The 19,337-nt window shown below is 39.6% G+C and overlaps 2 protein-coding genes across 4 annotated transcripts; one reads left to right on the forward strand and one right to left on the reverse strand.

The window, feature by feature from the left end:
* Positions 1-1,015: 1,015 nt before the first annotated feature.
* Positions 1,016-14,828, reverse strand: LOC141017196 (receptor-interacting serine/threonine-protein kinase 2-like). 3 transcript variants are annotated; one of them, XM_073491846.1, is made up of 11 exons: positions 14,297-14,827; positions 12,752-12,905; positions 11,494-11,649; positions 10,943-11,100; positions 10,273-10,322; positions 9,999-10,160; positions 8,751-8,836; positions 5,509-5,610; positions 5,263-5,359; positions 4,911-5,114; positions 1,016-4,262 (listed from the first exon to the last, which is right to left on the reverse strand). In XM_073491846.1, the coding sequence occupies exons 1-11, from the start codon at positions 14,539-14,541 to the stop codon at positions 3,877-3,879; spliced, it is 1,800 nt and encodes a 599-aa protein (XP_073347947.1). In that variant the 5' UTR covers positions 14,542-14,827; the 3' UTR covers positions 1,016-3,876. The 3 variants fall into 3 exon arrangements, with proteins under 3 accessions (XP_073347947.1, XP_073347946.1, XP_073347948.1); XM_073491845.1 differs by having other exon boundaries at positions 1,016-4,265; positions 14,297-14,826; XM_073491847.1 differs by lacking the exon at positions 4,911-5,114 and having other exon boundaries at positions 1,016-4,265; positions 14,297-14,828.
* LOC141017198 (sorting nexin-16-like) lies at positions 14,810-19,076 on the forward strand. Its single transcript, XM_073491848.1, has 7 exons — positions 14,810-14,876; positions 16,150-16,507; positions 16,938-17,024; positions 17,999-18,147; positions 18,234-18,303; positions 18,386-18,522; positions 18,601-19,076. The coding sequence occupies exons 2-7, from the start codon at positions 16,169-16,171 to the stop codon at positions 18,698-18,700; spliced, it is 882 nt and encodes a 293-aa protein (XP_073347949.1). The 5' UTR covers positions 14,810-14,876; positions 16,150-16,168; the 3' UTR covers positions 18,701-19,076.
* Positions 19,077-19,337: the final 261 nt, after the last annotated feature.

A 19,337-nucleotide genomic window follows, 5' to 3' on the forward strand; every position in this document is an offset into this window, starting at 1 on the left:
AGGATACAGTCAGCGGATCGAATTATTTAGAGCAAATGTTCTGATGTATACTGACATTAAAGGATTGTTTGATTCGATAGCTGCTTCTCTACATGGTCATTGCCCATGACACACTGACCTCAAAAAAAGAGAGTGAAGAAGATATAGTATATTGTGATTTAGAGACACTCCTCGGACTGTTGTGTTTAAAAGTGGCAAGACATCTTTGGACAAGCATGACCTATCATTAGTATCATAAGAAAATTTGGAGCAAGGGCTATATCAGTCTCTGAAACAGGTTGCGACATGGATCGTATTATGAAACGAGAATGGCACTCTTGTAAAGAGCGTACCTCTGCCAACAGTCCCCCTTAATTCAATTGAGCCTAATCTAATATTGAATAAAGTATATTTAAATCCCCTACAACTCCTTTATTTGGAAAATAATGGAACTCAAACTGCCCTCACTCAAGATCCATGCATTAACCACTGAGAAATGAATGAAAATGTTGAAAAACGTCAATAACAATCTGGCAATGTTAAAGAAAGTGGGAACAAATTCATGGACCCGCACTAAAAGTTAACAGGGTCTATTCTGGGCCGAGACCCATCCTCCATCCAAGTTTCATGGAAATTTGTTCAGCAGTTTTTGTGTGATCCTGCACACAAACCGACAAACAGAACAAACAGACACGGGCGAGGTCAACGCCCCTCTTACGTAGAGGAGCCAACATATCTTCGTGTCTGGTTTCTTGTTCTGTATTTCTTTGTAGTTCTTTTTTTAAATCCTCTGTAGTTGTTTTTCATGGTTTTGCGATTGCTTTTACGCCACTTTGTGATTCTTTTGCATTGTTTTGCAACAGTTCTGTGTGAAGGATTGTTTTAACATCGCTTTGCCATCCTTTTGAATATTTTTGTGGTCATTTTGCATCTCTTTAAAGTAGTTCTTTGCCAGTGACATTTTGCAGGTGAAGCCCAGGGTGCCCCTCACCTCTCCCCATTAGTCAAGAGGAGCAAAGAAGAAAGCAGGCAGAAGTAAAAACAAAGAACCATTTTAATGAAGTTTGATACAACATGAAAAACCTAGTTTCTGTTGAAACCCCGGCTACACATCAACTGAACTTTATGTGACATGATATATTATTTTTGATCAACTGACACTGATAATGACATGAGCACTAAATTACATCGGTATTTTGCAGAAGGCTAGTATCAAATCATCACTTCACAAAAACAATGCATGACTTTGAGATCACAAATGAAAGAATGTATAAAAAAGATGAAACTATCATCTACAGTACAAAACATGTAATAACATATTTAGACTATCAAATGTGTAGCATTTTTCCGCTCTTTTGCTTGATATGTGTGTAAAAGGCTTTTGCATGTTATTACAGTTGAGACCAAGCAGTATAAGAGGCACGGTTATCAAAGACATATCCAACATCATGGAAGCACATCGACCTAACTTGGCTTTCCTGTTGTCATTTAAATTACATTATATCATTGTGTCCAATTTCCTGTTACTAATATTGACCTGCTGTGGCTCATTGCTCACTCTGTTTTTCGTAGTACATCCCTTATTGAATGATGGGGAACATGTGCATCCATATAACAAAAAGGAAGTGCGTTTTTTTAGATAAAAGGGAACAAAATTCATTCTGTGGTGAATCTATAATGGTTCGGGCAGTAAACACCACAGCTACATTAGTAATTTAAGCACCCGTTTGAGCAAGTGAAGGCAGTGATGAAGACAGTAAGGCTCCTCATGACAAATAACACAGACATGCATGCACGCAACATACACACTCGAGCTGAAACGAGTAGTTGATTAAGCCATCTGCCAATTGAAAGTAAGTGAACCTGCAACTATTTTGGTAATCAATAAATAAGTAGTTAATTTTAATAAATCAAACTATTTGAAAATGTCACCTTTGGCTCTTTTACAGATCAATTGTTTAATCATGGAAATAATCATTAGTTGCAGTCCTATTACACACACGCACACACACACGCACACACACACACACACACACACACACACACACACACACACAACAATAAGGAGGAGTGAAGAACGACTGTGTCTTAGAAACAGAATTTGCTTCTTAACTTCTGCATGTTGGCACAAAGATCATATATAAATATGCTGTATGTATGAATGAAGTAACAGCTAGCCCCGTGGCTGACAGAAAGGTATTACTCCCATTAATACAGATGAACTGCTGCTACCGCCTTGATGCATGTGTATTTTCTTAAGAAAAGAGAGAAATGTATTTTATAAACAAGCATAACTGTCATTATTAACAGATTAGGAAGCACAGCTAGATAGAAAAAGTTGTATGAGTCAAGAGACGAACTGAGCAGAGCAACTGCTTGGAAGTAGGTAAACTACAGGTTTGCTACAAGCAGAGCCGGTTTTCTCTGTTCACATGTTGCAGTTGTCGTCTGCAGAGCAGCTCAGCACGATCAAAACTGTTAAGCTCAGAGTCCGTGGATAAACTGTAAGAGAACCTTGTTCAGAAAACTGGGAGGTGGCTTGAGAAAACCAAAAGAAATTCCAGGGCAGATCACTTTGTCCCATTTTTAAGCTAGACATGCAGACATGCACGCATCACTCTCATTCTGAGTGTAGTATTACGATCTCAACTTCCTCTTTACTCTGTGTCCCAGTGACTCTCTTTAGCTCAACGGTTCCATACAGTCACATGACCACTGAACCAAAATCACAGCTCTATCCAACACCTCAGCTGAGTGACATGAAGCTGCTAACAAGAAGGACTACATTCTGGTAGTTATATTGCAATCATTAGCTCTGAAGTCAGCCTCCCACAACACTTGACTTCGCATTTTCTCACTGAGAGACAGACGCTTAGTCTTCTGTGATACTGACTCACTTCACTGGTAGTGAAGATTATTATCAGGATTATTAACCTGTTAATACTTGATACTTTAAAAGGAGCACTATGATGTTTTCAGGAAGAAATTTTAGTCAGAAGAGAAAGATCTTCATTGACTTCACTTTTTATGCCTAAACAAACAAAATAAACAAACTCTCTTTGTTTTCACGACTGAATAAACCGATTAAACAAACTGACCTTAAAAGGACAACACAATTTCATACCTTTTTACTTTGCTTATATTTGGCAGACCCTGCCACCTGTCTAGCTTCAAACAGTGTTCTGGGGACCTTATTTTCCTCTGAGAACAGCTTGTTTACTCAGTTATGGCAAAAAGAAATATTTCTGAGTTTGTATTATTACCTCATTAATATTGTAAATATTAAAATTCTGAGACTGAATTTCTTCTCCAAAATTACACAGTGTCCCTTAAATAATAATAATAGTATTAAACTTATTTTTGATGTTGGTTTTCCAGTATGTTAACTGTCCTCCTGTCTCAGATCAATTGAGCAAACTGAAGATGTTTGCATTCTACAAATAAGGCCAAACACACACACACACAAACACACACACACTCACTCACACACACTTGCGCACATACACACACACACAAAAATACAGCACTACATAATAATGTCTTTAAATAACGGTAACTGAGCTTTGCAGACAAAATCATCAACGTACCAAAAGGAGAGAAACCCTGCGATACATCCACTCAGAATGAAGGGACTATAAATAAATCACCTTGTTAAATCCAAACATTGTTAAATAAAAAATACTGATTCAGTCGAAATCTTTTGATTCTGATTATACAGAATAAAAACTTTTGTCTCTAGTTGATGGGTGGCTTAAGTTTTTCTACCTGTGACTCTTTTCCCTCAAGCAGCCGTTCGTCATTCTTACTGAGACAGCAACCACGTCGACACTGATGACAGCGTGTAGTGTAAAGTCGGCACAGTCTATAATCTGGATTGCTTCTATTGTTTGGCTGCTGCTACACGTTCCTGGGGAAATTGCAAGACATGGACAGCGGTGGTGCGCTAGGGAGCACGGCTGCGGTAGGGGAGCTGATTTCCGCCGGGTACGGCTGCAGACCGTTCTGCTTGTTGTCATGCAGCTTGCGTACAATGACGCGGCAGAAGTCTTCGTTGTGCCGGTGACAGTTGTCCAGGAGCTGGCGGACTTTGGCAGTGCGCGTGGGCTGGTTCCTCACCAGTTCGTAATCCTCACGCATCAGCATGGAGCGCGACAGCAGGGCGTCCAAGCTCTGGTTCAGACAGGCCTCCGTCATCTGGTTGACGATCGCTTCGCGGCGGTTCGAGATCCATTGGGCGATCGGGCCTTCTGAGGGAGGGGAGTGCAACAAGGGAGGAGAGTAATCTGCTGCAAGAGAGGAGGGAGAGGAGTGATTGGTTGTAGATTTTGGTTAAACAATAAGAACATCATTCAATTTAACTTTCAAGAATATGATTATCACCTATTATGTTATTATGCAAAGGGACAGTTCACCCCCAAATCAACTTCTTTCTTTTTTTTTTCCTCTTACCTGTGGTGCTATTTATACATCTAGACTGATTCGGTTTGTGGTGATCAAGGCACCAAAGAATTACAACAGGAATGTTGATTTCCACAAATCATGACCCAGTTAATCGAGACAATCCACAGTACTTGTTGTGAGCAGTTTCATGTTGGAACTATTTTCTTTCTGTCTTACCTCATACAAGGAAATGAAGCTAACTAAGCTAGTTAACGTTATAGCTCAGTGGAGGAAGATGGCATTTATGTTACATCCCACGCTGTCACAAGCACAAGCCTCCCATCCATTAATTGAAGCTGCTCACAACAAGGTCTGTGGATTATGTTGAGTAACTTAGTGCGTTTCTTAGTGCTTTGAGCAACACAAGCAGAGTGCCCTAGAGTTTCATTATATTCCATTATATTACGATATCTCGAAACTATGCAACTCACATCAAAACAATTTAGATGGATAAACAGCACTACAGTGTACTGTTACCTTTGACTGATTACCTTGTTGCTGAGGTTGTAGCTTAAGGGGGGTGTTATCCTGCCATGTATCACATTCAGTGACGGGCATGGGGTTTTTAACGGGTATGTTCCAATCGTTTATGGGCCTGGCACTCGGATGGCCGTTCAGATTGTTGACTATGTTGATATCCTTCAAAGACTGCGGACGCTCAAGAGAGGGAGGCGAGAAAGACAATGGAAGCCCCTCTACATCAGAAAGAGAAGAAGAGCTGTGATGTACCCATGTATATACAGGTTGTTTTCTTGTTTTGTTTTTTTTCTACATAAAACCTGATGTTGAGAGCCCCACTAATTCAATGACACCAATATAAAATGCCATTCCTGTTGTAAATACCTTTAGAGGGTGCAACATTGCTGCTGATGAGGTCGCCTGGCAGAGATATGTCTGTGTCCTGGGAGGAGCAAGAGCCTGAGCCTGAGGTGGAGCTCTCCTGTGGCAGGACAAACAGTGATGTTTAATTGACACTGACACACACACATTTAAGACGGAATAAGGCAGACCAAGGTTTAAATTCCTAAGTATCAATGTTTATTATTAGACTTTATCTTGATATTTTCAGCAGACATTTCAGCTACTGACCGGCCAGAGGCTGGGCCTGTCCTTCAGCATGTTCAGGGATCCCTCCTCACTCCTCTTGTCACTCACTGACTGGGCAGCACAACAGCCTGACCTCCCCCTCAACTGTGGAGGAACAAGGAAGAAGAGAGTAATGAGTAATCCCGATGGGGAAGATAAGTGGTGAGCAATTAATATGACAACGCCAATAAATATGCTGTTAACCCAAACAAAACACTTTATCTCCCCAACCCTCTTATAAAAAACTGTTCAAATGTTTCCACACAACATACAAGGGAAGTTGTTCTTTAGGTTTCCAAATGGAGAAACAATGACTAAACTGTGTCAGACAGTTTGTGGAGCTTCATGTATCTGATCACATGGTTAAAAATTTACTTCACTAGTTCCTACATTTTGCCCTGGTCGAAGTTTCAGCCTTCAAGTGTTGCTCATACTGAATGGTCCTCCTGTATAACTGAATTTAAGAGCTATACACCAATCATCACTTGTTGTGCGTCCCTATTCTTATCATGGCTATTTATCACTCGTAACAAAATTAAAAACACAAGATCAGAATGTAATATTACTCCTAAAATGAGGAATGACGGTTCCTTTCAAACATGTGCCGTTTTTCCATAACATCTGCCGGCCCGGCTCTACTTGGTTTGACTCGGCGCGGCCGGGGTTTTGCATTTCCATCACAACTGGGCTTCCTGCTTGAAGGTGTGTCTTAAACCGATGACACGCTTGTCCTGATCCCTGCAGGACTATCGAAGAATCACCGCTAACAAAGTGGCTCTGCTAATTCAGTTACAAACAAGTTTAATTTACTATAAATTCTTCACAATAAAAGCCCCCCGTTATTTAGTCATTTAAAAGATTTTATTTCCAGCATTACGGGAAACTTTATCTTTTCACCAGCAGTAACTAAACATGACTCCTGCAAGTGAACACGATGAAACAGTAAAACACAGCAGATGTTTGAAAGAACAAACAGGATGACAGTCTTTCTCTGAGGTTTCCTGCACAGACATAAGTTCAGTATCGATTTTAGGAGGAGACTGGTGCTTGTAATGGTTTGGCTGCAGTTGCGAGACTTCACCGCAGGCCCGCTTGGAGGTGAGGCAGCCGCAGCTTGGCCCTACTCCGGAGCAGGTCCATCGCGTGAAAAAACTGGTGATGGAAAAGCAAATCCACGCGGCTCGGTTTGACTTGGCGGGGCCAAAAGTGCTAGTGAATAAACGGCAATACACACAAGACTAACTTCTCATTAATGGATGAACTATTCCTTTAACACAGTTATTGTTTTTTTCCTCTTCCTCACAAGCGTATAATCAGTTGCCTGTTACTAGGCTTCAATCCAACTTCATCTTACAAACAAGATTCACTGAAAACAAGAAACAATAGTCTCAGTCACGTGCACACACACACACACACACACACACACACACACACACACACACACTATGACTGAAAAGAGGAAGGATATGTTAAGGGGAAATTATGAAGTAAACTTTTTGACCCATCATCCTCTCTTTGTCCGATTCAAACTGTCCCAGATTACACACCGAGTTTGTATGTTGCATGTAATTGTGTATTCCTGAGCAGGGGAATTCCTTAATAAATCTGTACAAACCATCACTATTATTACCTAACACCACTGAGACGTGATAGAAAAAACAAACAGGACGTCAGATGATAAATATTTGCTTTACAGAGAACAGGTTTTTGTTTCCAATAGTACAGTTCTGCTTCACTCTCAGAAGTGAATTCACACTGCTGTAGAGCTGGTGTTTAGTGAAAGGGAACAGCTACAGAATATGACAATTAATTAGTAAAGTGAAGAAGAACCGTTTGCTTTTGTTCATTTATATAGGGGAAAAAACACTAAACATTGGCTGGTTTCAGTCCAATAAGTCTAATACGTTGCTTGCTTTTCTCCTTGTAAAAAAAGAATGAAACTTTTGGTGCTTTGGACTTTTAGTGAAACAAGTAAGAAATATATCATCACTTTAGGCTCTGGTAAAATGTGACAAGCATTTGCCAGTATTTTCTATCAGTGAATTAATAAGTCTAATTCAAGTCCAAACTAAATCTTTCCAGCCCATTCAAACTCACTACAGTATGTAACTGGCCCCGTTATTCTGTTTCATAGGTCAAACATATTATCTACTCAATTTTCCAGTCATAACAAGTTAAATATTATTTGTTTTCTCGAGATTATGAGTTATTTATGTCCTTATCATGGAAAAACAAATGTTGTTTCAAAAACATAATTTTCTCAAGATCTTAAGAAAACAAGCTTTGTTAGCCCGAGATAATGAGATAAATTAACCTGCTATCACAAGAAAACAAAAAGTCGTTCCCTCTTATTACTCAAAGCCTAATGTTTAACAGATCAACAGCGCCATGCCAGCATGCATACAGTACATGGCATCTTGACAAGTGTAGCAAATGATTTCACCTAAGCATGTCACATCAGTGAGTACCAATAACTGATCAATGCATCAGACTGTTTTATTTACTAATTTATGTACAGACTTTATTAGCCTATACCATTCGAACACCCCCCAGTGTTGGTAGTTTCTTTTCCCGAGGCCAACAAGAGTTTGGACAGTAACACATCTGCCTCGAGTTGATCACTGTATGTCAGACTATTGTCGATTAAAGCATTTTAGCATAATTTTAGCTCTAGCCAGCTACTCCTCACAAGTATCTCCCTTTAAAAAGTCAATGTGGAAACAAACAGTACATGATAATAGGACTACTATTGTTACACCTATCCTTACAGTTGCCGTAATGTAAATAACCTCATATTAATTTAATAGGTTAAACACTCAAATGGGAAAGGTTCATTAAAAGTTCATACGGTTTGCTTTAAAACTCTCAAACCCACCCCACAGAGCAGTGTTTATGTCATGGTCCACTCTTATGATAAATGATCTTGTTGTCTCATTAACACAACACTTGTTATTCTGTGATAATGACAAAAATAACTTGTGATCTAGAGAAAACTAAAATCAAATTTTACTTGTTATCATGGAACAATGAAGGACATTATATGTTTGACCCATGACCATTTAGGGTTTCCATACCATTATCCATATTCAGCAGTTCAGATAATCAAAACTGTGAGAACTGGACTCATGACTGGCTTCAAGGCACCAACAATAAACCAGACCCCAGTTTGATTCCAGGTCTTGCACTTAATTTCCTGTCATCTCTTTAATAATATACTAAAAATATGAGATGACTCCTCAACTGACCTTTGACCTCTTGATCTCCAACACGGCCTCCAGGAAGTCAATCTCGTCAAAGTTCCTCACCATCGGCTCTAGCTCGATCAAACACTCTGAAATGGCAGTGAACACATCACAACTTAAAGGTGAAATTGATAACATTCAGCCAATAAATGTGGCATTCGATCCCCCGCCTTCCACTGTATTCATGTCCAAATATTGCTGTTGTTTGAATCATCTGCCCCCTCAAGTGGTTGCCAGTTTGTGCACTAGCCAACGTTATCCAGCAAACATTAGCTAACGTTGCTAATACTAGCTAAATAAACATTAGGGCAGTACTGTATGGTGGGTGCATACTGTAGAACTCAGCCATTTTTACGGAAAAGAGATTATTTACTTTTATTCTGCACCTTTCTACAAGCTCTGCAGATGTTCTGCAGATTTTTTTTGTTTTTTTAATGATTTACCTACATGACAATGTTATTGATATGTCATTTAACAATGCAGAATGAAACCATTTTAACTGGTATCACTGTTTTGCCTAATCATGTGCTTTTTTTCTTTCTTTTTTTTAAACTGTATCTGCCAATTTGGGGGTCAGAGACTTCTTCACTGGGGATTTTTGCACCTTTTTTAAAATAATTAAATGGAAATGTATTGAACTGTTACACTCAGGATCAGAGAGCAATTACTACAAGCAAATGAGGACAGATAAATCAAAACCTTGTGACTGTGATGGTGTGACTCTGCAGTCTGTATGGGTGTGTCAGTGAGACAAAATTAAAGAAAGAAGATAAGGTGCACTTTAATTCCCACATGTTTTGGGAATTAAATTAATAATTTATTTAAGTGACTGAATGGAAAACCACACTTAAGTCATAAATATGTGTCATGTTCTGATTATCAAAATGTGGTTTTGATTTATTTCAGTTTTGGTCAGAAAGAGAAGTTAAAGTGACATGCAACCAACCACAAATAATGATGAAATGATCTTCTGTAAAATATATTTTCATCATTTCATTAAAGCTAAAACTACTTTGAGCAGTTTGAAAGTTTGAGGTTTTGTGCTTCTTTACAAAAGTTAGGGAAATGGATGTTGTTTCAGTGAAGACAGCAGAGAAATTTTCAAAAATGTGACAGGAAGCTGATACTTAGTCACTGCTTTGTCAGGAGGATTTATCTATTACTCAACACGAAGAGAGATGTCCTCCTAAAGTGTTAAGCCACGGCAGAAGAGTGCGATCTTTTGAGTGGGTGGACTCTGCGTGAACTCACTGAGGAAGGAAGGTCGCTCATCGGGGTTTGAAGTCCAGCCGCAGGTCATTAAACTGATGAGAGTTTCTCTGCTGGGAATCTCAGCGGGCAGACTGTCCAGACTCGTGTCAGGACGCATCCCCCGCAGCACACTGAACATGATCTGCATGGGGTTGGTCACCTCTGACCGCACAAACACATTCACACAGGTCAGTGATTAGTCTGATAGCACAGTGAAAGATCACACTGTACAGAATGAGAAAGTGACAAAACAACATCATATAAAATGTGTTACCTTCAAATGGAATCTGCCTGGACAGCACTTCCCACATAATGATGGCATAGCTATAACGTAAACAGCACAAAGAGAAACAGATAAGGGAAATTAGCTCATTCTTTAAGACTGGTTTTCCCCTTCAGATCTGAGGGACTTTACCACGAGCTAACACGACAGGCTGCTTTGAGGAAGAGAAAAGACCTGTTGCAGCAATTCAAACCTATTACCCAAAACCTTTAGAGACTGCATCAGCCACGATCCAGGAGAGATTATTAGTCAGACACAGAGAGAAATTGACTAGTTGTTTTGTAATTGTCACCAGTCCTCCAGTTTCCAGAAATCAGACCATTTTCCCTGTTGACAGATTTAGTCTTTGGCACAGATCTCTGCACTGTTCTGGTTGGTATGCTAACAATTCAACCACATGCTTGCAAACTGTCACACTTTGCCAATGAGGAAAAAATAATTTGCCTGTGGTGCTGATAGTGCTCGACAAATATTTACAGAGTTAAAAACAGTGTAATAAAGTCATCAAGAGTTCAGCCATTCACAAATTCTGCCCAATAATCTGACAACTGACCTACTAGAAACTAAAACCCAGATTAATGAATGAAGGGACTTACTGCTGCTCATTCTTTAGTCCAACATATTTCTAATCACTTGTTATTATTGGGGTGTTGTGTCTCACCTGTACATGTCGTGTTTCACATCAGCCCGGCGGCTCTTGGATGGTTCATACTTCTCAGGGGGCATGTAGATGACGGTGCCCCCCATCTCTGTGGGCTTGGATCCTGAGCCTTTACTGACCGACAGCTGCCGCCACTTTGAGAGGCCGAAGTCTGCAATCTGGACAGAACCAAAGCAGAATATTAGGAGCATTATTTGAGAATTCTGGACATATTTTTTAACAATGTTTTTCCTTTTTTTAATCACCCTTTTCTTTAATCAATCAAAGACAACTGATTTGAGCTAAGAGATTATTAGCAACTGTCCTGTTTATTAGAGTGGCAGCTAATTTTACACATTTTCTTTATTAGCACAAAGTGCTTTTAAGGTAGCACTTCTCCTGGGGAACCCAATTATTTAAAGAAATAATAATTAGGGCTGCAACTAACAATTATTTTCTTTATTGATTAATTAGCTGGTTATTTTCTCAATGTCTTGTCTGGAGAATCAAAAAACGGCCCATTATAATTTCCCAGAACCCAATCTATAACAAATTGTGGCTGACACACATACCTTCACATGAAATTCACCATCCAGCAGTATATTCTGTGTCTTTAGGTCATGATGTAAGAGTGGTGGGTTCATGTTGTGAAGGAAGTTAACCCCCAGGGCGATCTCATACAGAATCCTAAGCCGCAAAGGCCAGGCAAGCCCAGGATACATGTCCTTCTGTAGGAGGAGACCACAGACCAGGAATAAAGGTATCAATACAAGTATCAATAAAGCATGTGTTTAGACATGTGTAGAGGGTTAGGCTGCATTTAAAACCAAGAGCACAAAATGAATGGCGAGAAAATTTACAACATCAATACAAGTGGGAATTTCCCCCAAGCTATATTTGTCTGCATTCCTCGTGGCTCAGCTTGCTCTTTCCCTCCCTCGTTTCAAAGTTTCATCAGAGACTGTGAATGTTTCAAAGTTTCACTTTTACTTGCCGTCCCTCTTGGGGAAGGAGTGCCATTTACATGAAGAGTGATTCATAAAAAAAGACAGTGCCAGAGATGGAGCAGCTTGCCAAAAAGAACAAAGACTCTTTCACTCACTGGAGTGCAGAAATAAGTACGAACGTTTAAGATGTCCTCTTTATATTTGTGACTGTGTCATTTAACTGGTTACAATTTAAACTTGCTAGAAATCATTTGCAATTTTTTTCTATTTCGTTATATATTACTTCCTTATCTGAGTGAAAGAGGAAAACATAAATGCCACACGGTCAAGGAAGCTTTTTTAAATTATTAATCCACACTGATTCTTTAAGATGACGGTGTTAGGACTACATCTGTTTCTCAATACATAGCTCTTTAAAGGTGCACTATGTAGTTTTGGAGAAGAGTTTTTAAATCAGAAGAGAAAGATTCATTGACTGATTTTTTATGCCTAAACAAACTAAATAAACAAACTCTTTATTTTTCATGTGGTGGACCCTGCCACCTTTCTAGCTTCAAACAGTGTTCTGGGACCGTATTATATACCGGTACTTATATACTATACTATTTATATATATATATATATATATATATATATATATATATACATATATATATACATATATATATATATATATATATATATATATATATATATATATATATATATATATATATATGTATATACTATACTGTTTATTCAGTTATGGAAAAAATAAATATTTCTTAGTTTGTATTATTACCTCATTAATATTGTAAATATTAGGTTTCTGAGTTTGAATTTCTTTTCAAAAACTACACAGTGCCCTTTAATGTCACAAAGTTACATGATGACCTATAGCTACCTCGTGTAGCAACAGGTCCAGAGATCCATTGCTCATAAACTCTGTGACTATGCAGAAGAACTCGGGCTCGTTGCAGATGCCAAAAATCTGGATTATGTAGTTGAACCTGGCTTTGTGGAGCACCTCCGCCTCCTTCAGCAGGCAGTTCCTCTCTCTGAAACACAGCCGGTTAAACAGAGTCAGATAAAGTGATAGAGATGACAAAACAGCAATGGCATTTACAGTATTGTTTGTACACACACACTTACGAGAAGCTCGCCAAAGGAATGAATCCTGGAAGTTGACTGTCATTAGGGCTGGGCAATGGGCAAATGTTATTATCACAATATCAATCTGGATAATTTAAATATATTTGATATGGTGTATATACGGCAAATCATGTGTAAAACGATCTGATCGGCCTTTAAAAGTGTCAGACAAAACTATTTATTCATTAATTTTGTTTTTCAAGCTCAAGTTGCTCAGAATCATTAATTGCGTCTCAAGAAATGTGTTGGATGATAAATTTAATGAATCATATCAGCACAATATGGTGTGAAATTGAAAGTCGCCTCTACACAGGGAAATGAATTGCCACTGTATTCAGAACTTGTGCAGCTCAGCTTTAAATCTGTGGATCTGAGTAAATTTCTCTTGTGACCTGTAAGCTGTAAGCCAAAACAGAGAGCAATGATGCAACTCCAGGGACATAGCAACAGCACCTAATAGAGCCTGGGCAATTGTTTGGCCAAGCCAATATATCTGCTGATATTAGCTTACAGTATCGACATGTACATTGGCCAATAAGTGACAAGAAATAATAGTACAGAAACTCCGAGATGTGTTTAAGATAACTTAGAAACGGTGAGTCAGTTGTATAGTTTGTCCACTATACAGCACTGACATGGGGATTTTTCAATTATGAGACAACCTGCCCATTAAATATCTCGGTCACAATTCTGTAACAACCAAACTTAATGAATCCTCATCAAAAATGTTGTTTTACTGTTATACGTTTATGTTAAAAAGGCATTATAAGATCTTTAAACTCTCAAGTATCAATATCAGCCTAAAAAATCCAGGATCAATGGGCCTATTGTTGTTGTACAAAGAGTTATGGCAGATGAAGCATAATTGTGCGCTAGGCATATGTCAGCCAGCAGCCTCACCCTTACGTCTGTCTGTCTCTTTTTGCACTTTTTGTTATAAGATTATGTTGAAAAGTTCCATTTTAATTAAACATATGCTGGAGGGCAGAGTGATTATTCATCCAGACACAAACCCTGCAGCTGCTCCTCAGACACCCATGGTACACTATGAATACATCTGATTTAAATCTATCCAAAAGGCTTACATCACACTTTATTAAAATTGACACAAATTCAAGTCCTGCTGCTCTGACTTCCACCTTAGACAGCTGTATGTGACTGTACAGTAAATGAGTTTTCACTACAATACCACAATGGACGTTTGTGTTTAAGAGTGCATTTATCTTAAAATTTACAGCACTTGAAATCCCTCCCAAACAGTGTGCATGGCCTCAGTTGTTACATGAGCTGATCCTACCTTTCTCCAACAGGACTGTCGAGTTTCAGGCACTTGATGGCCACAGTGGTCCTCCAGTCTGAGTGCTGCGCCTTGAACACGGTGCCGAAGCCCCCTCTGCTCAGGTAGTACAGGTCGGTCAGCTTCTGGTAGGGTATCACCGGCAATGTGCTGGTCAGACTGCCAATGTTCATACAGCCCATAGCCGCGGACGGCTCCATAGCAGTTAGTGAGCCTTTAACGTGAAGTCTCTGAGGATTTATCATCCACTAAGCGAGCCACTAAAAGCGGAACTGCCCCTTTTGATGAACGCAATGAGGAAGAGCTCTCTCATTTAAGCGCATGCCGTCATGTCGCGGACTGCTAGCTAGCTAAGCTAACGTTAATGTAGCGGAGGAGGAGGAAGGCTGAATAAGAGCAGACGATAAACAGTTCACCCGTTCGCTGACGGAAAACGCCGTGCACTTAGGAGTAAATGTTTGCGCTTTCACATGCCCGTTTATTCATGATATGCTGCCAGGCTTTATCCGACCAGCTGTCACAGGCTGGGTTAAAGATATACAACGACAACGAGCTGCTCGGCTCTGCTGTCATAAGGCAGGTGGGTTTGTTGTTGCTAACGACGGCACGCTTCCGGGTTTTGGCAAGATGCGTTCACGTGCATAGGTTTCGACGCTCTCAGGCATTTGACCTGGATTTCTTCCAAAAAGCCATTTGAGCACGTACAGCCTCCACGAATGTGTCTTATTTCGAGGAGGAATTGCATAGAGTGACAAAACCAAATATGTTCACGGTGTGTTTAAAGACTGTTTGACAAACGGCATTGTTGAGGCTTTTAATACAACATTTTTTTGTTTCAGTTTCGTTGGAACAAAAACCTCCTAGGAGCCTGAACTCAACTGATGAATTACGGGGGTTTCAAAATGTCGGAATTCCCCAAACATGGGACTTTCCAACAAAGTTGTTGTCGATGCCACGTGTGAATACATGTCAACAATCAAAAGTGGAAACTTTATTCGGTTGTGCGAGGACAGCTAAGCCCCACATCTACACTGGGTACTTTTAGCAATACTCAAAAATTACAATAATGTAATATATGTTTAATTCAGTGTTTCACTGATTTTAGACATCCTGCCCCTAGTATGATTTTAAAAGACCAAACACAGGCAATAAAAAACACAAACACACATTCATCATGGACAAACTCTATTTCAATAAGACTTTAAAAAAATAAATAAATAAAGGATGGAATTAAATATTTAAGTAAATCAGAATTGCAGAAACGAATATTGGTTATGGTAAAGATATTCAAATGTAATACTAATTATGGAATTATAGGCTAAGCTTACATTGTAGAAGAATAAACAAATAGAAAATATTATTATATTAAATGTTAGTCTACTAAGGGTGATCCATACTGTCAATATAATTGTGTATATGATTATCTCATGTATCACAGTTTACAATATGGCTGAATACATTTCCAATCACAATACTACTACGAGGCATTCACTGGGTTTACATTTGCATTATAACGTTTAGTAGGCTGTCTGTTTGTGTTACATTTTAACAGGAAGAGCACTCTATATCTTTGGGGATGGGACATACCATGAAGCACATGACCCACTGAAGCACATGTTGTCCCTAACCTGAAACCCTTGTGAAACAGAGAGTGTCCACAAATCAGTTACCACATTATAACTGCTGATTACGTGGGTCTCACACACCCTGCCTAGTGTTTTTGATGATCCAGCAATCTATCAACAAGACAGCCCCTGCACAGCTCAGGATAGACACAAAACGTGGGATCATTTACACGGACCTGGTGTAAGTCGGCTACTACATGTACACTCTGTGTGTTCCTGTTTCTATAGTTCACCAGGACCACCACAGATGGCTGCTCCCTTTGTTCCAGTCCCATTCCCAGTGGACTGGACTGGAGCGTGCAGATCCTGGGCCAGGAGAGGGTCTCCCATACATTCTGCTTCATCCATGGACTCTGAGCCCTCATCTCCACAAAGTATCTCCTGGGTTATAGGAGCTGGACCCTGCAGTGTTGTAGTTGGGACTCCCATCTCAGATGACTCCTGGAGTAGACCCAGAGAAGGCATATTGGATGGGTTATCCACACTGCTGGAGGGTGAAAGGAGCCACTGGGATAGCTGGGTGGAGAGACCCATCACCCCGACGCTGCTGGGCTACGACATCCTGGAGGGGAGGGCAAAATTCACGGTATGGATGAAGCAGGTCTGGCAGGAGAAAGAACTCAACCTGATACAAAATTGTTTTAAAGATTGTATTTTTTAGGTTAAAACCTTTTCAGAAATTGTGTACCTTTTGAAAACACATGGACCTTGACAGTGTGTGTGTGATGTCCTACTGGCATCACATGACTTCCTCTCTTGTAAAAGATTACATAACTAGAGTGTGCGTGTGTGTGTGTTGATGGAACAATACTGCTGAATGAGCAAAACCAGTCAGTCACAAGTGTGAGCATGTCAGCGTGTTTTGCAACACAAACTGAACTGAAAATTCCCAGTTTGCCAGTTCTGTAGGACACACACACTTAAACACATTTAACTTGATGAGACACTGAGAACAGCTCACTAACTGTACAGATGCTCACACATTTGTGGAGCCTGCGTTGGCTTCTGTGTTGTAGGTTTATAAGATCCTGGTGAGGGAGGGTCCAGGAGACAGCTGGGTGATCTTCAGAAGATACAAAGACTTCCACAGGCTCCATGACAAGGTGAGATCCAAGTAAGTAACAGTCATGAAATCAGTTAATGCCGACAATCAGTGTCATTGCACACAGATGGAGGGTGGACAGTGTTGAAAACAGAAGATCTTGCTCTGTCTCACAATTTATTGATCTTACTAACATTTCAGTCCCTCTGGACCTTTGTTAAGAGTGTCACTCATCAGGGACCAAAATGTTCGTATGATCAACTAGAATGGCACAGAGCTCATACTTCCACCAAGCCCAACAGTCCTAAATACCACCTTTTTTCATCAATATCCATGATTTCTTCCCTGAGAAATGTACAAAAATGTCAATTTCTGTCGACGAAAAAACCTCCTATCTTGCAATGTTAAAGGAAGCAAGAAAAAAATTACTGTATTCTTTATCTGGATCTGGACCAAAAGTTAATGGGGTCTGTTCTGAACTGAACTCCATCCTCCATCCAAGTGTCATAAAAATCTGTTCAGTAGTTTTTGTCTTGGACATAGGTAAAAACATAACTTCCTTGGTGGAGGTTGTAACAGCATGATCTTCTTTTCTCAAGCTTCTCAAGTTAATTTTTTTTATCCAAAAATGAAATGTCAGTCATTATTTACTCACCCTCATGCCGATCCAACAAATCATTTCTGGAGCTTCACAGCAAAACAGTGTTCCAGCAAGTTCCAGAAGTCGCCAGAAGCCCCGAGATCCTGGATTAATTTGAAAAGACTCTACAGGCGGTCAAGCAAACACTTTTAGCTTAGCAGCCACAGTGAAGATTTTGACTTGAAGAAGGGTGTAAATAATGTATTTTCAAATCAGTTTAGGTTCTTGGAACTTGGATTAAACCTGACAAGCTGTACAGAGTGATTTTATTCTTGTTCTTCTTGACTGAATTTTTATTTGTGGGTAAACTGTTCCTGTAACACCACTGACTGTTTGATGTTATTGTCATACTTCTTTTTTGTTTTCTCACCCTTTTGTTCATCGCTTTCCTGCAGCTTAAAGAGCTGTTTCCCAGCTTCTGTCTTGCTCTGCCTCCTAAGCGCTGGTTCAAAGACAACTATGATGAGGAATTTCTAGACAAGAGGCAGATCGGGCTGCAGACATTTCTGCAGAACTTGACGCTACACAAAGACATCATCAGCAGGTGTGTGTTGTGGCATTAAAAGTCTGACTTCAGAAATCACACTCCACCTTGTTTGATTTGTAGTTTTGACTCTATTTGCTCCCCAGTGAAGCCGTCAGGAACTTTCTGTGTTTGGTTGACCCACCAAGTCCATTTGACAGTCCGGAGGAAATTAGGGTGAGGTCACTTTCTTCACAAAAATTTTGCCTCAAAGGCTGAGTGTTGTTTGGTAATTTGCTGGCTGTTGTTCTGAGTACAGGCTTTTTGTGAGACTCTGGAGGAGACTAACCAGCAACTTCAGATGAAACTCTTGGAAAGTCAGAGAGAGTTTGATATTTTGAAGAGGACCCTTGAGGAGAAGGAAAACCACATCAGCCTCCTGGTGAAGAAAGCCAAGTAAAGATATGTCTTTTGCACAGAATACAAGCTTTATATGTACTGTACCCTGTATTGAAATGATTTCCTCTTCCACAGACCCCTGGCACTTTCAGCAGCGAGCTTTGAGGGTTCAGCATCAATAGCCACAGACACCAACACTGAATGTATTAAAGCAGCAACACACAGACGTATATGAAGGCGTGCATGACGACAGAGAATACTCTGGAACGGTGACTGACATAGAATTAATTTACAGAACAAGGTTACCTCTAGTCCTCCCAAATCTGTTACAGAAGTTTTCATCACTAATTTTCCAATCTCAAACTGCCATTTATTAATTCACACAAAGCAAGAGTTTTATTCTTTTTCACACTCACTGAAAAGTCTAATATTTATTTTCTGTGTTATTGTTAACGATGTTCTCACCTTTGTCATTCATGACGACTCATTTTAATATTCTGCTCTGAAGCTTCTGACAACACACAAGCAAAAGTTCAGCGGCGGTACAATCATGGAGAATAATGTTATTCTGTCGACTGTAGAGCACTGCAGACTTTGAATTTCTATATCTTCTTTTTGTTTGTATGTCCAGTGGTGGATTGTAACTGCATTACTGTACTTTCATTTTTATGTTTATTTATACTTCTACTACATCTCAGAAGTAAATATTGTACTTATTATTCCACAACATTGGTCTCACAGCTTTAGTTATTTGTTATTTTTTCAGATTACAATTTTACATATTCTTCCTGTCAAACATTTTTCCGATACAGTAAATTGAAGTATTGAGCGTTCTTTTTGAAAATTCTCCTTCTTCTTAAGTGGAATACAAC

The sequence above is a fragment of the Pagrus major genome, chromosome 21, assembly GCF_040436345.1.
Source record: "Pagrus major chromosome 21, Pma_NU_1.0".
Taxonomy (NCBI): Eukaryota; Metazoa; Chordata; class Actinopteri; order Spariformes; family Sparidae; genus Pagrus; species Pagrus major.